Source organism: Condylura cristata, unplaced genomic scaffold, assembly GCF_000260355.1.
Source record: "Condylura cristata isolate star-nosed mole 26May11 unplaced genomic scaffold, ConCri1.0 scaffold00025, whole genome shotgun sequence".
Taxonomy (NCBI): Eukaryota; Metazoa; Chordata; class Mammalia; order Eulipotyphla; family Talpidae; genus Condylura; species Condylura cristata.
Window position 1 is genome coordinate 32792058 of NW_004567126.1, and position 12609 is coordinate 32804666.

At 44.2% G+C, this 12609-nt stretch overlaps 1 protein-coding gene across 1 annotated transcript in view; it reads right to left on the reverse strand.

Annotated features, from left to right (window-relative positions):
* The window catches only part of CNTN5 (contactin 5), a 213364-nt gene that overhangs the window by 163606 nt on the left and 37149 nt on the right, over window positions 1–12609 (reverse strand). Inside the window, exon 3 of the mRNA XM_004689429.2 lies at window positions 2337–2518. Coding sequence (XP_004689486.1) covers window positions 2337–2518 — 182 coding nt within the window. The remainder of the gene's footprint in view (window positions 1–2336; window positions 2519–12609) is intronic.

Sequence of the window (12609 nt, forward strand, 5' to 3'; positions counted from 1 at the left end):
CGTCAGTGACCGGATGCATTTGTAAGGAACAGCGTACTTCTGGGAGTGAAGTAAGGCCACACTGGCACCACTCGGGACAAATCAGGGAAAAACTCACAAGGGACAAAACCCACAAGGGCTGTGGAGAAAAGCACACATCTTCTGTCCACCTTCCAACTTGCAGAAACACATGCCAAGCTGGCCCAGTCTCTGCCTGGACGGTGACCATCCACGCACAGGAAGGCATGTTCGGGGCAGACTGTCCTCTCCAGCGCCCGGGGAGCACTTTCAGCCGGGCCCCCGGAGGCCCCCAGCCTTCTTGGCACAAGGCTCTGATGATACTGTAGAAAGCAACTGCGGTCTCATTTCCAGGGCACCGTCCGTCACCACCTGCGAAGATGGAGCTGTGGAGGGGGGTGGCCAGCGGCCAGCGGCCAGTGGCCGGTGCCATGGTGGGGCGTGGTTCTGTCCCAGCCCGCGGGGCCTGGTGCTTGTGTGGGTGTGGGCCACATCTCATCACACAGGGAGGTCTCACCGTGGCCTGAGAGAACGGGCTTTCGTGGCATCCGTGCATGTGTGTGTGAGTGTGGTTGTAGCAGCAAAATTCTGATCGAACATTGTCTCTCAGTATCAGACTTATCCGTGAAGAGGAAACACAGCACTGCACATTATCATTGCTTTAAGTTTATGCACGCAAGAGCTGGGGTGCAGGCCAGAGGTATGGGGGGAGGACTCCCCAGAGACAGAGTGGGGAGCAGAACAGGCCGACTGACGAAACCCACTGCTGCGGGGAGCAGCGGGGAGACAGGAGGGGTCTGCGAGCCCTGGGGTCCCTCCCTGGCCGGGGATGGACTCAGGCCGCAGTGGCTGGTGATAGCTTGCTAGCGCTGATTCTTAGCCCATGCACCACCTGGGAGGCCCGCCACTTCACATTATGACTGTGAGGATACCTGATGGCCTGTATTCGAGTGTGAAGCATCGTTCATTGGGGGACAAAAACACCTGCTTTCTCCTATGGCCAGAGTGTGAGCTCAGTGGTAAGAGACTGAGCGGTCGGTTTTGTGCATTTGAGTCAAATATTACGTTCAGGCCCAAAACAGCCGAGCGGGTGCTCGTGTTCCCATCTTGCAAGCTGTCAAGCGCCTGAGACTCTGAGGATGCGCTGCACAGGCGCCAAGGTGCGCCCCAGGGAGCGCGTCCCTGTCACGGGGAGCGGCGTGCACCCCGGCCTGGAGCCGCCTGCGTCGCAGCCTAGAGCTCGGGGCTGCTCGTCCGGCCAGCAGGCCGCAAGGGTGCCCGGAGCTGTGTGCCAGCCTGCAGGACAGGGCAGGCCCCCAGAGGACAGCAGTGGCGTCGGGGAGTGCCTGACTCCGTGTGCCCGGCACGGGCGACTTGGGGGAGGTGCTGAGTCCTCCAGGCCTTGTGAGAGAAGAGGAGCGGAAACACGGTTGGGGTCAGACAGCAGTATTTCAAAAATACCCTCCACGAGTCCTTCCGAGCTGGGGTACACTGACGTCGTGGCTCGGCGGGGCCGCCTGAGTCGGACACGTGCAGTCCGTCCTGGGCAAGCAATAGCATTGGTTTCCCTCCGTGTCCTGGGCCAGCACAGTCCAGAAAACTCGTTTACCGGCTTTACAGTGTAGGTGGTGGACGCAACTACGAAGGGCAGCTGCACCGTGGCCCCAGAGGCAGCGCCCACGCGGCAGCTGTGTCCGGGTCAGACTTGCGACTTCTTACCGCAGCCTCTGGGCCTTGGGCGTCTTGGCAATACAAGCGCTGCGGGCTGGGGAGGTCATTTATCACACGGAGCTATTAATTCAGGCCAGCGGTCAGCAATTATTTTCTGTAGAGCCAGAGAGCAGCTACCCTAAGCTTTGCAAGTCAGCTGGTCTCATCACTTCACTCTGCCCTAGCGATGCAAAACGTGGACAAAGTCAACACGGATGCCCACGGGCGCGGCAATGCGCCAGCCGAATTGCATTTGCCAAAAAGATGGTGGGGTGGGAGTCGGCCCATGCGCGATCCACTGAGATTCCCGGCTCAGGCGAGGGGAGTGATAAGAAGGCAAAGTGACGCGATTTTTAATTTTTCAGAGGGTGGCTTCGGTGCTAGGGATGGCTCATTTTCAAGGCTATTACTCTACGCTGTACAAAGAGCCTGGTACTTCCCCATTCATGTTTCATTTAAAGCATTTCTGTGCACGCAGTGATTTACACGACGCTTTACCCTGCAAGAGATGTAAGCGTCTGGATCATCGCTAGCTTTCCGCGTACTTAGCAAACGGCATTTGGCTGAAACTAAGTCGCATCTCCCCTCGACTTCGAGGGCGGGGTGCACTGCCGGGCGGGGACACTCACTGTACACTTGCAGCTGTCCACGAAAGGAGTTTTTCCCTCGAGTGTTTTCGGCTCGGCATTCATACAGGCCCGTGTCGTCCAGCTGCACGTTGGGTATTTCCAGCACAGCCTGTGACTTCCGCAGACGGGCCTTACTAGGGATATACCCGTTCACCTTCATCCACGAGATGGTCGGAACTGGGCTGCACGGGAAAGCAAACCTATCATTAGTACACACTCCACTATGAGGAACCCCGGTTCTGTTATCTGGTCACTTCAGCAACAAAGAGGAATCCCCATTACGGGCCAGACGCCGGTGGATGCGTGCCCTGCCGGGATTGCCTGCTGGGTAGGTTTCAGGGGAGACAGGCTCTTTATCCTATCACGGGAAAGCAATCGAGAGACCATCTTTGATACACTTGAATACATGGACTGTATTTTCTCTTTTCTCCACAATATTTGGGGTGCTGTCTTCGTCGTAAAGGGTCCTTACATACTCAAATCTGTTTCTAGCATCTCAGTTCTGTTCACTGGTTTACTCACTATTATCTACAGTAAAGCACTTTATGCTCTGGGCCCATTTACTTTTTCTGTTTGCTTTCTCACTACTTCCTCCCGCATCCCAGAAACACATTTCCCTGTGCTCCCAGTCACGTCTGGTAAAATCCTGCTAACCCTGAGACCTGTGCTAAATGCCGCCTCTTCGGCAGTCTTCCCTTATTTGTGTGGTCTGCTAGGGTTTTTTTTCCCTTTGAGATGACAAAGGGCTTTGCGTGTGCTTCTCGCATTGCTAAACACATCACTGGAACCACAGACTCTTTTCCCACTAATCACCTCACAGGAGTGACAGCAACGCTCACTACTGCAAACAACTCCAGGGTGAACACCCTTGTATGCTCCTGGTTTTCTGAATGTTCCCTTGCAATGGATGGAAAGTTGCTGGGTCAAAGAGTTGATGCCTTTTGCTTGTTTGTTTACACCCAAACGATATCCACGAAGACTGAATTGACACTTTGGAATAACGCCTTCTTTTACTCTGTGCCAGAACTGGTTAGTGATCTAAAGGAAATTATTTACTTTATGTAACATTTGTGTTCGGCACTGCATATGACGTGGGGAAGAAACATCCCCACCTTCTTGGCGCTAGCCCTCCCCACGGCCGCCCGGGCACCTCCCAGGCATACAGAGCCATCGCCTCGATAGCACAGACATCACTGCTTAGCTCAGAGGGTCTCTCGTGCTCGCCCTGCCCGGCCGACCTGACTTCTGTGATTTACGAGAACTGTGTCCTTCCTCAGACTGTCATCTATCTTGACAAATACTCTTTTACTTTGGCTTCAGTCCCTCTGCCCGAGATTTGTCAGACTCCTCGAGGTTGCGTGGTACCAACCGTTCATTCATCGCTGCGCATCTTACCGACACACAAATGAGCTACGTGACTTCATCTACACACGTCGGCCGGCTGCTGCTCGTCTGATTTCAGATTTTACTAATTACACCCCACATTTCTTTGAATTTACTTAAATATATGTGCAAGATTTGGGGGACACAAGTTTTCACTTCTCCTGGGTAAATAACTTGGAGTAGAATTTCTGGGTTAGATGGTAAGAAAAATGATTGACTAGCAGGAACCACCAGACTAATTTCTAATTCTTCATATTTCTATCAGCAACGTGTAACATTTCCAGTTGTTCTACATCCTTGAAAATAAATCCTTGAAAATATTCAGTCTTTTCAATTTTATTGAAGACGAAGAGCCACATGTTACTGCACTATTTGTTGACTTCTTTGGCATTTTTACGACAAACTAATTGACCTTAGAATGTGGGTCTATTTCTGAACTGTCTCCTCTCCATTCATCTTTAAACCTGTCATGTCAATCCCTCACCTTTTTATTACTATTTTCAGAAAAAAAAATTGAAATGAAGTGTACAAATCTTTTATTTTGCTCTTTTTCTAGCAAATTACCTTTGTTATCCTATGTTCTGTGAATTTGAACATAAATTTTAGAAGTAACTAATTCCTTTAAAAATAAGTCTCTTTTGGCTTTGACTGGATTATATTAACTTCATCCATCAGTTTGAAGGGGTTAGTCATATGGACATTATTGCATTTTGGTGCAGAAGATCCTGATCTATTTAGATATTGGCTCATTTTTCTCAGCAGTGTTATGCGGTCTCTTGGTGAGTAGGTCTTACCATATTTTGTTTATTCCTAAATACTAGTTTTTTTTTTTCCTTTTTTGGTAGCATCTGTAAAATAGCTTACATACACCCTGTGTGGCATCTGCATAGACAGTTTTACTTCTCCCCTTTTCATCTCTAAGCCACTTTGGTTTGTTTTGTCTCTTACTTCACTCAGAGCCCTTTACAAACTGGACGGAAGTGAGAGGAAAAAAGACAGGAGACACATTTCAGTCTTTTTCAATTAAGGATGATGCTGGATATGGCTTCTCGTAGGTCTCCTTTGTCTGACTAAGAAGGCTTCCTTCTAAGCCTACACTGTTCAGAAATTCCCCTGCATATTAAATTCGTTCATATGCTTTTCCCTCAGTTAGTAAGATAAAGGTGAGGTTCTTTTTAATGTTTTCATGCATCAAATTATATAAATTGATGTTCACCCTCTTTCATGATTTATTTTCTTTCTCGTTAGTTTTTTTTTTTTTTAATATTTTGTTCTGATACTCAGCTCATCTACTTGTAGTTCTGCTTCATCTTCCTGAGGCTTGTCTGTATTCTAGATTGACCTCACTCCTAGCGCTTGTCCTCTTCAGGATCTTTGCTGAATGACCCATTCTTTGAATAATGTTTTATCCCTCGCTTGGAGTTTGAATTGCTCTTGACTTTGTGTATCCAGATTTTTTTTTAGCTCCTTGATGCTTTTTTTCTTCCTATTAGTACCTGTAAGGGTGTGAAATCTCACCCGACACACACAGATCGCTATTTGGCCACCTGCACGAGGAGACCCCAGTGCAGATTTCAGGGGGTCACTCTCTGCATCGTTCTCCTGCCTGACAGTCGGCCCCATGTGCCTCAGTTACCTTAGCCTCTCTCACCACCCTGCTGTCTCTTTTAGCTTCCTGGGACTACAGTGTTCTTCTTGGGCTCCTCATACAGAGGCCAGGCATGGCAGATGCTGCCTGGCAGAAAGCCGGGACGATGCAGATGACTCCCAGTGCAGACAGACGTGGGTTAGGACAGGGCAGCCGAAGACACATTTGCAGCCCAGAGGAGAGGACACAACCCAGGACGGAGACATGTGAAGCAGCCCCGAGGCTGAGACATTCCCCAGCCAGCACACGTTTAGCCTTTGGTCATGAGATCCTCCTGTGAGCATGAGCGAGGCAGAGCAGCGGGATGGCTGTGGAACAAACTCCAAGTGGCTTGTAGGTAGAGTGTACCTCCTTGCAGCATGTGTTCAGGGAAGCACTGGCAAGCTCATGAAAAGTATGCATCTTCTCCAACAGCAAGACATCTTCAAATCAAGAAAATTTTAACATCGCTTACTCTCATTTTTTTTCTTTCTTGTATCCTCAAGATTCGTATCCTGATATTTTTTCTGTTGTGTTGTTTGAAATTTCGCAAAGCTCTATTAGAGTGACTGAAGACTTGTTTGTAAGGAGACTCCTACAGCAAAGACATATACAAGCTGCTATTAAATAACAAGTCCTCGGCCTCCTGCTTGGACTAGCTGTTTACAGGTGCTTTTAATACACCATATTCATTTATGTTGTCCTTGAATAGGAAAAATCAAGCAATTTTTGTTGCTTTTGATGACTTACTTGTAATCAGGGATGCTTTGTACGTATTTTGCAGCAATGTGGGTTTTAGAAACTATCTGAGAGTAGAGGGAGATTTTAATCTCATTAATACAATGAATCAAGGGGTTTTCTTTTTACTAAACACCCCTAAGTGGAGTTGTGTCTTAAAAAGAAGACGGGTTTTAGCTACACTGAAAGGATGAATAAAAACGTCAGTTTTGACAGTGCAGCACAGCGCAGTTATATTTCTCCCTATTTTAGTCTGCTGAAATTATATCTGTTCATCTACGCATTTGATTTCCATGTAGAATAAGCAAGGCAACTCGAGGAAATAAAGAGGCTCTTCTTTCCTCGTCAATGTTACACGGAGGATGGCACTATTCATTTGGCTCAAAAACTCTCTCTGCTAATAACAGTAAAAGACTATGTAAGAAGACACATTGAAATTCTGACACGAGCTTTGTGTTATGTGCTGTCAAAGTGACAGGATAAAAGTGCTTCCAAGCATAATTCTAGAAAGTGAGGGAAGTGTTGGATGAACTTTGGCCATTGTGGAAGTCATTAAAGGTATTTTTTAAAGATCATTTTTATACAAATGATAAAGTAATATGTAGAATCTGTCAAGGCAGAAGGAATACTTAGCTATAAAGATTTAATGATTTCAAAGGCAAGCACTCCCCTACTGCAAATCACCATTCACAGACAAATTGTGGGTCTTTCTAATGGTGCTTCCTATTTTTCTTGCATAAGTCACAAGTGAGATATGAATTTTACATCTGATGTGAAAATACATACAGTTATGGCTCCTTTGTGACTTGCACAAAAAAAGAAGGAAATGTTGTATATCTTTGATAGAAAGTGAAAGAACCGAGTTTTATAACTTTTCTCTAAGAAAGCACATAAAAATCCATCATAAAAAAACTACTGAGCCAAAGGTATTCTTTTTTTTCTTTTATGATCCTATATCTCAAAAAAAAAGAACAAACCTCCATCACTAATGGGAGTGATTACTTCTTGGCACATACGATGCACAATCTCAAGGCAAAAGTTTTCTTTGTACAAGTTTGAAACTGTGAAGAGCAGTGAGTGTAAGGCTTGTTTTTTTTAGTTTTGAGGTCTCATGCTTGAGGCAGACAGGAGGCTTGCCCAAACCGCCGAGTCCCTGGCTGACTGTCACCAGGGAGACCATGTCAGCTGCATCTGACTTGAGTAAAAAGGTCCTCACTAAGGCTTCCCTGGTGGCATAAGGGGTTAAAACTCAGCACCATGACACTGTCCGCAGCCAATGCAGCTTGAGTCTATCCCTGGCCAGGGAGTGTCCCCAGGGCACAGCAGACCCCTCCTGTCTCCCGCTGTTCCCCTCAGCAGTGGATTTCAGTGGATCTGCCTGTTCTGCTCCCTACTCTGTCTCTGGTGGGTCCTGTCACCCCCTGACCTCTGGCCTGCACCCCAGTTCTGTGTGCATACATAACTAAATTAAAAAAAAAAATCAACCCTCACTTCATGGCCTTGGCAGGTCTTAGAAACTGCATCTTGAGGGAAACAGTACAGATGAAAGAAAGCTAATCGCAAAATATCATCCATTCCGTGTCTGCTGGGATTGTTTTTTCTCATCCATGTTATTATGACAAAGCCATGCTAATTGAAATGCCATTACTAGAGGACCCGTTAGGTAAACTTCAGGCTCTGCTTTCGGGTTCTTGATTAGTACATTACCTCAGAGACCTGCCAGGATCTGATCTCCGCACAGGACCTAAGTGGCAAGAGCTGAGACTGCCCCATGACTTTCGATTATCTTAGGCCAAGAACCAAACTTATGTGAGTCTTGGTGGCCTCTGTGAGATCACAGCCTTTTACCACCCACATGTTACAACACTGCTTTGTAAAATCGAGTCATTTTAGTTCTATTTAAAGAAGCATAACGGCGAGGGCCGTTCTGAGGTGAGACAACATTCCAACGATCAGCAACCACGCGCCTTCCTTGCCACACAATTCTGTCCAGGTGCTTCTTATCCTAAAAGTCAGAGGAACCCCTGGAATCGGTCAAAGGAAAAGACTCACAAGAATTACATCACACAGATTGTCTTTGCTGAGAGACGAAGTGTGCAGGTAGCTGAGGGAAGTTCCTGGGCCCATGCTACATTCACTCATTCTTTAGACAGCGTGATCTACCCTTGTGGACCACTTTGGGATCATAATAGCTGACAGAACGATAGACAAGGGACTTTCATGCCATCAGCTACGTAATGAATTAAAGGCTAACAGGCGTGATTTAGAGGGATTAGAGAGCGACCGCTCCCCCGGCACGGGGCGGCCAGAGAATGTTTTCTTACGCATGGAGCGTGCTTGTCCGAGTCTGTGACGATGTAGCAGCTTTAAAATTGTGTTTATACTTTGTAGAAAGTGCATAGTCGATTGAAAAATTTCGTAGACAAAGGGTCTGTTGTGTAAAACACTTGTGATCATCAATTCTCTGTATTAACGTTTAATTCTGTTTTTATCTGCATAGGGTTTTATTAAAGTACAATAGCCTTTTAAGATACTGCAAAGCAATAGACATTTTATTGAAACAAAAGGTTAGACATAATCGTAAGAGCTATATTCTGCTATCAAAATAATAAAGTTGAAGCTGAATACAGACCAAAAATATGCACTCATTAAAAATTCATATTTGTAGATTAAAGTGAGAAAGAAATGTCAGTCTTTTATACTGATTATACCTTTCCTTTTACTCAGGGGCTTTGTAGGGATCGAATGAAAAAATATCTCCCATTTAATAAAGCTGCTTATAAATATCTTCCTCTTTAACGCGGTCAGGAATAGAAAACACATTCAGTATTTAAAAACAACATTCAGAGGCAAATTAATGTTATTGTTAAGTTTCATTGGTAAGTTAATGCAAGAATTCTGTTTTGCTGCAGCAATGCTGGTATACCAAATATTTGTAGACAGTCCTTCCTTAATACTCTTTAAAGTTTCATTTTTCATAAATATATAATCACAATAAATCCATAGGATTAGACTTATCCTTGTGATAAGATTCTAAGTAATGGTTATCCAAGCAGTACATTACTTACTAAGAAACCTGAAGCTACTTAATATATTTTCTTTGCTAATTAAATTTACAAAGGTATAAGAAATGTAATGTCTTTTCTCTCTAGAACATTTCAATTTATCCGTATTTATAATCCCGTCATTTTGAGTCATTTCTGTTTGGCTGTGTTAAGGGATAAGACTAAAGTTGATAATAATACTGGAATAGTCCATAGTAAAATAAAATCCCTTAATATAATAACACTAGATCTGCATCAATATAATAACTAAATGCCAAAGCAGAAGAAATAGAGCTGAGAACATCCATATAGATAAGCTGATTTGCTGTGTGGGATGATGTCACCACAGTGACTTCTTAGATAGACTGCCCTCTCAGAATGTCATGGGGCAAATAAATCACAATCTAGTTATGTTCCTCACTCTTTTCCATCCTCAAAACATTATTACAGTTGACTTGAGTATAAGATTAGATCAATTAAAAATTAGTATTATTTAGATCTATAGTTCCTATGTTAATTGTTGATCCTATTAATTTTGTCAGTAAATTCTCCTGTGTATGTCTTCATAGGCAAGTCAGGGACACATTAACATTGATCTACAGAAACTAGACTTTTATTTCAAGCTTGTATCTACATGCTAGGCGCTGCAATTGCTACTTGTTACTGAGCTGGGGATTGTAGACTGGCTTAGAAAATGCCTCAGAGACACTTTAATTTTAATCTAGACCTCAATTTGTGAAAAGGTCGTTTTGGGGAAGTATGACTTTCTAGGCTCTTGTTTCATCAGACTCAACGTTGAAAAACTGAAAGTTTTTTCCTACAGGATCAGGGAGGAATCATGAGTGTTCAAGCTTACCACTATTATTCTACAAAGTGTTAGAAGTTCTAATCAGAGCAATTAGGAAAGAAAAATATAAAGAAGTACTCTAAATTGGTAAAGAAGTATTTGTATAGGACATTATCTACATAACAGTAAGGTCTCAGGCTGCTAAATCACTAAACAAAACTGTGGAATTTCTACGTATGAACAGAAAACTAGGAGAGAATGAAATTAAGAAAATGATCCCATTTACTGTTGCATCAAAATTTTAAAGCATTTAGAAATAAACCTCACAAAGGAGATTAAATAGATGGACAGTGACTACTAAGACATTGTTAAAAAACAAACAAAAAAGGCAAAAAGAAATGAAGAGATAGTTCCTGTTCATGGATTAGAAGAATTAATGATATCATAATGTCCATTTTATGCAAAGCAAAATGCAGATTCGATTTGATCCCTATCAGAATTCCAATGATGTTCTTCAAAGAAATGAAACAAATGTTACTGAAATTTGTATGGAACTATAAAAGATCCTGAATAGCCAAAGTAATCCTGACACAAAAAATGGAGGTCTCACCCACCCAGATGTCACACTGTACTTCAAAGCTACTCTAAAGAAAACAGAGGTCCTTAGACTAAAAAGAGAGATGCATACCAGTGGGAAGCAAACCCAGACATAAACCCACAGTTATGGACAATGACCTTAGGGTAAAAGTGTAAAGAAAAGAATGTAGCTTAAGCAAATTGTGCTGGGAAAACTATTCAAGTACATGCAAAAAAATGAAAGTAGACCATTATCTCAACCCATACACAAAATTAATTAAAAGTTGATTAAAGACATAGATGTAAGATTTGTGACATGATATAGAAAACATGGCGATGCACTGCATGACGTTGGTCTTGGCTATGTCTGGGGACTCAGCTCCAGGGGAGTCAAGGGAAACAAAAGCAAAAATAAAATATGGGACTACAGAAAACCAAACGTCTTCTGCACAGAACATGAAACCATCGCCAAAATGAAATGACATCCTACCGAGTGGGAGAAACAGTGGCACGTCACATGTCTGACGGGGGTTAACAACCACCTTCCACTTTCGCTTTAACTACTCTAATTCATAATATATTAGATAACTCGGACTGTAAGGCCAACTATTAGCTGTTAGGGGAAAAGCTGTCTTGACTGGACTCTACAGATACAGATTTTGTGGGCTCCACGCTCACTCCAGACACTGAAACTGCAACTCCCAGGAACACCCCAGGGAGGCCTGTGAGGACCCGAGGGTGGGGCCAAGCAGCCATTTGGGTTTTGGATAAAAAACCGGACATGTTGGACAGAGGGAGGCACAGGGAGCAGAGAGACATGTGAAGAAACTGTGCTTGCTTCTTCTTGGTCCTGGACTGGCTGAAACAGACGTGGGTGAGAGACCCGTGGGGAGGTGACCATGGCAGCGTTTATCTTGATGTTGTTTTTGCTCTTTTCCTCCCAGACTTGTCTGGCCAGTTCTGACCCTTTTCTACGAGTCCCTTCCAGAAGGAGCTTTCAGGCCTTACTCTGGACCAATTCCTTTTGGGTAGACTTTTACCCACGAGGGGATGGGTCACTTTGGGTGTTTGATTTACAAACTATATTCTTTATGTTTGCTGTATTGCACATTGATTGTATTAAAGTTCCCTCCCACTGAAAGTCTTATAATGGGTTTGATGCGGTGGACGGCTGAACCTATTTAGGACAGGCAGGTTTGGGGGTTCAGGGTGTCTCTCTCCCTGCCCTGTAACAATACTATTATCTTAAGGATCACTAAGGAATAAATCACTGCCGATTAAGCTATCACACATGATCAATTATAACACAACACTTGATTTCACAGATGTTGAGTAAATAAAGAATGTGAGTCTCGGGATGTATTGCATCCAAGCTTTCCCTTATAGGCTGCGCCAGAGGCACTGTCATCCATGAAGGTGGACAGGAGACGTCCCTCCCCGTGTGCAAACAGAGGAATCATTGGTGTGTGCTTTTCTTTCAGAAACGTTGTGATGGCCACTTTTCTCTGTAGGGATGTGTAAAGCAAGTGACCCGATTTCATAATGCACCTTCCTTAGAGAAAATGAGGCATTCTAAAAGTTGTACCCAGATTGATTTGCTCCCGGAAGAAAAGAGAAACAGAGTAGAAATGGCCAAAGGTACCTGTCGCCATTTCTACAGCAAGACAGCAGCTGACACAGATCCCTACTGAGTACCGTTTCTCTACCGACTTTCCAGCAGTTAAAGTTACTCTTCAGACCCCTAGAAATCATTATCGTAAAGATCTGACGCGAAAATCTAGCTCCCAACAAAAGCAATGGCAGGAACAGGATGCAGGTGTTGCTTTATTATATTGCAAATAAAAAATAATAAAGAACAAAAGGGAGAGCAGATGTGTAGTTTATGTCTTAATATTTTCCATCCAGTTTTCTTCCTGTGGATTTGGCCATTTACTCACATACATAGGAACGTGCACACACACTTCACTTATATGGGCGGCGCATCAGGTCTGACTGCAGGGTGCTGCCATGCATGTGGGTTGTGCTGCTGAAGAGCAGAAGACAGGCAGGGACTACAGATGCAAAACTACCAAGGCAAGAAAGAATGAAACCCTCTGGTTCACTGTCATATGAAAGGTG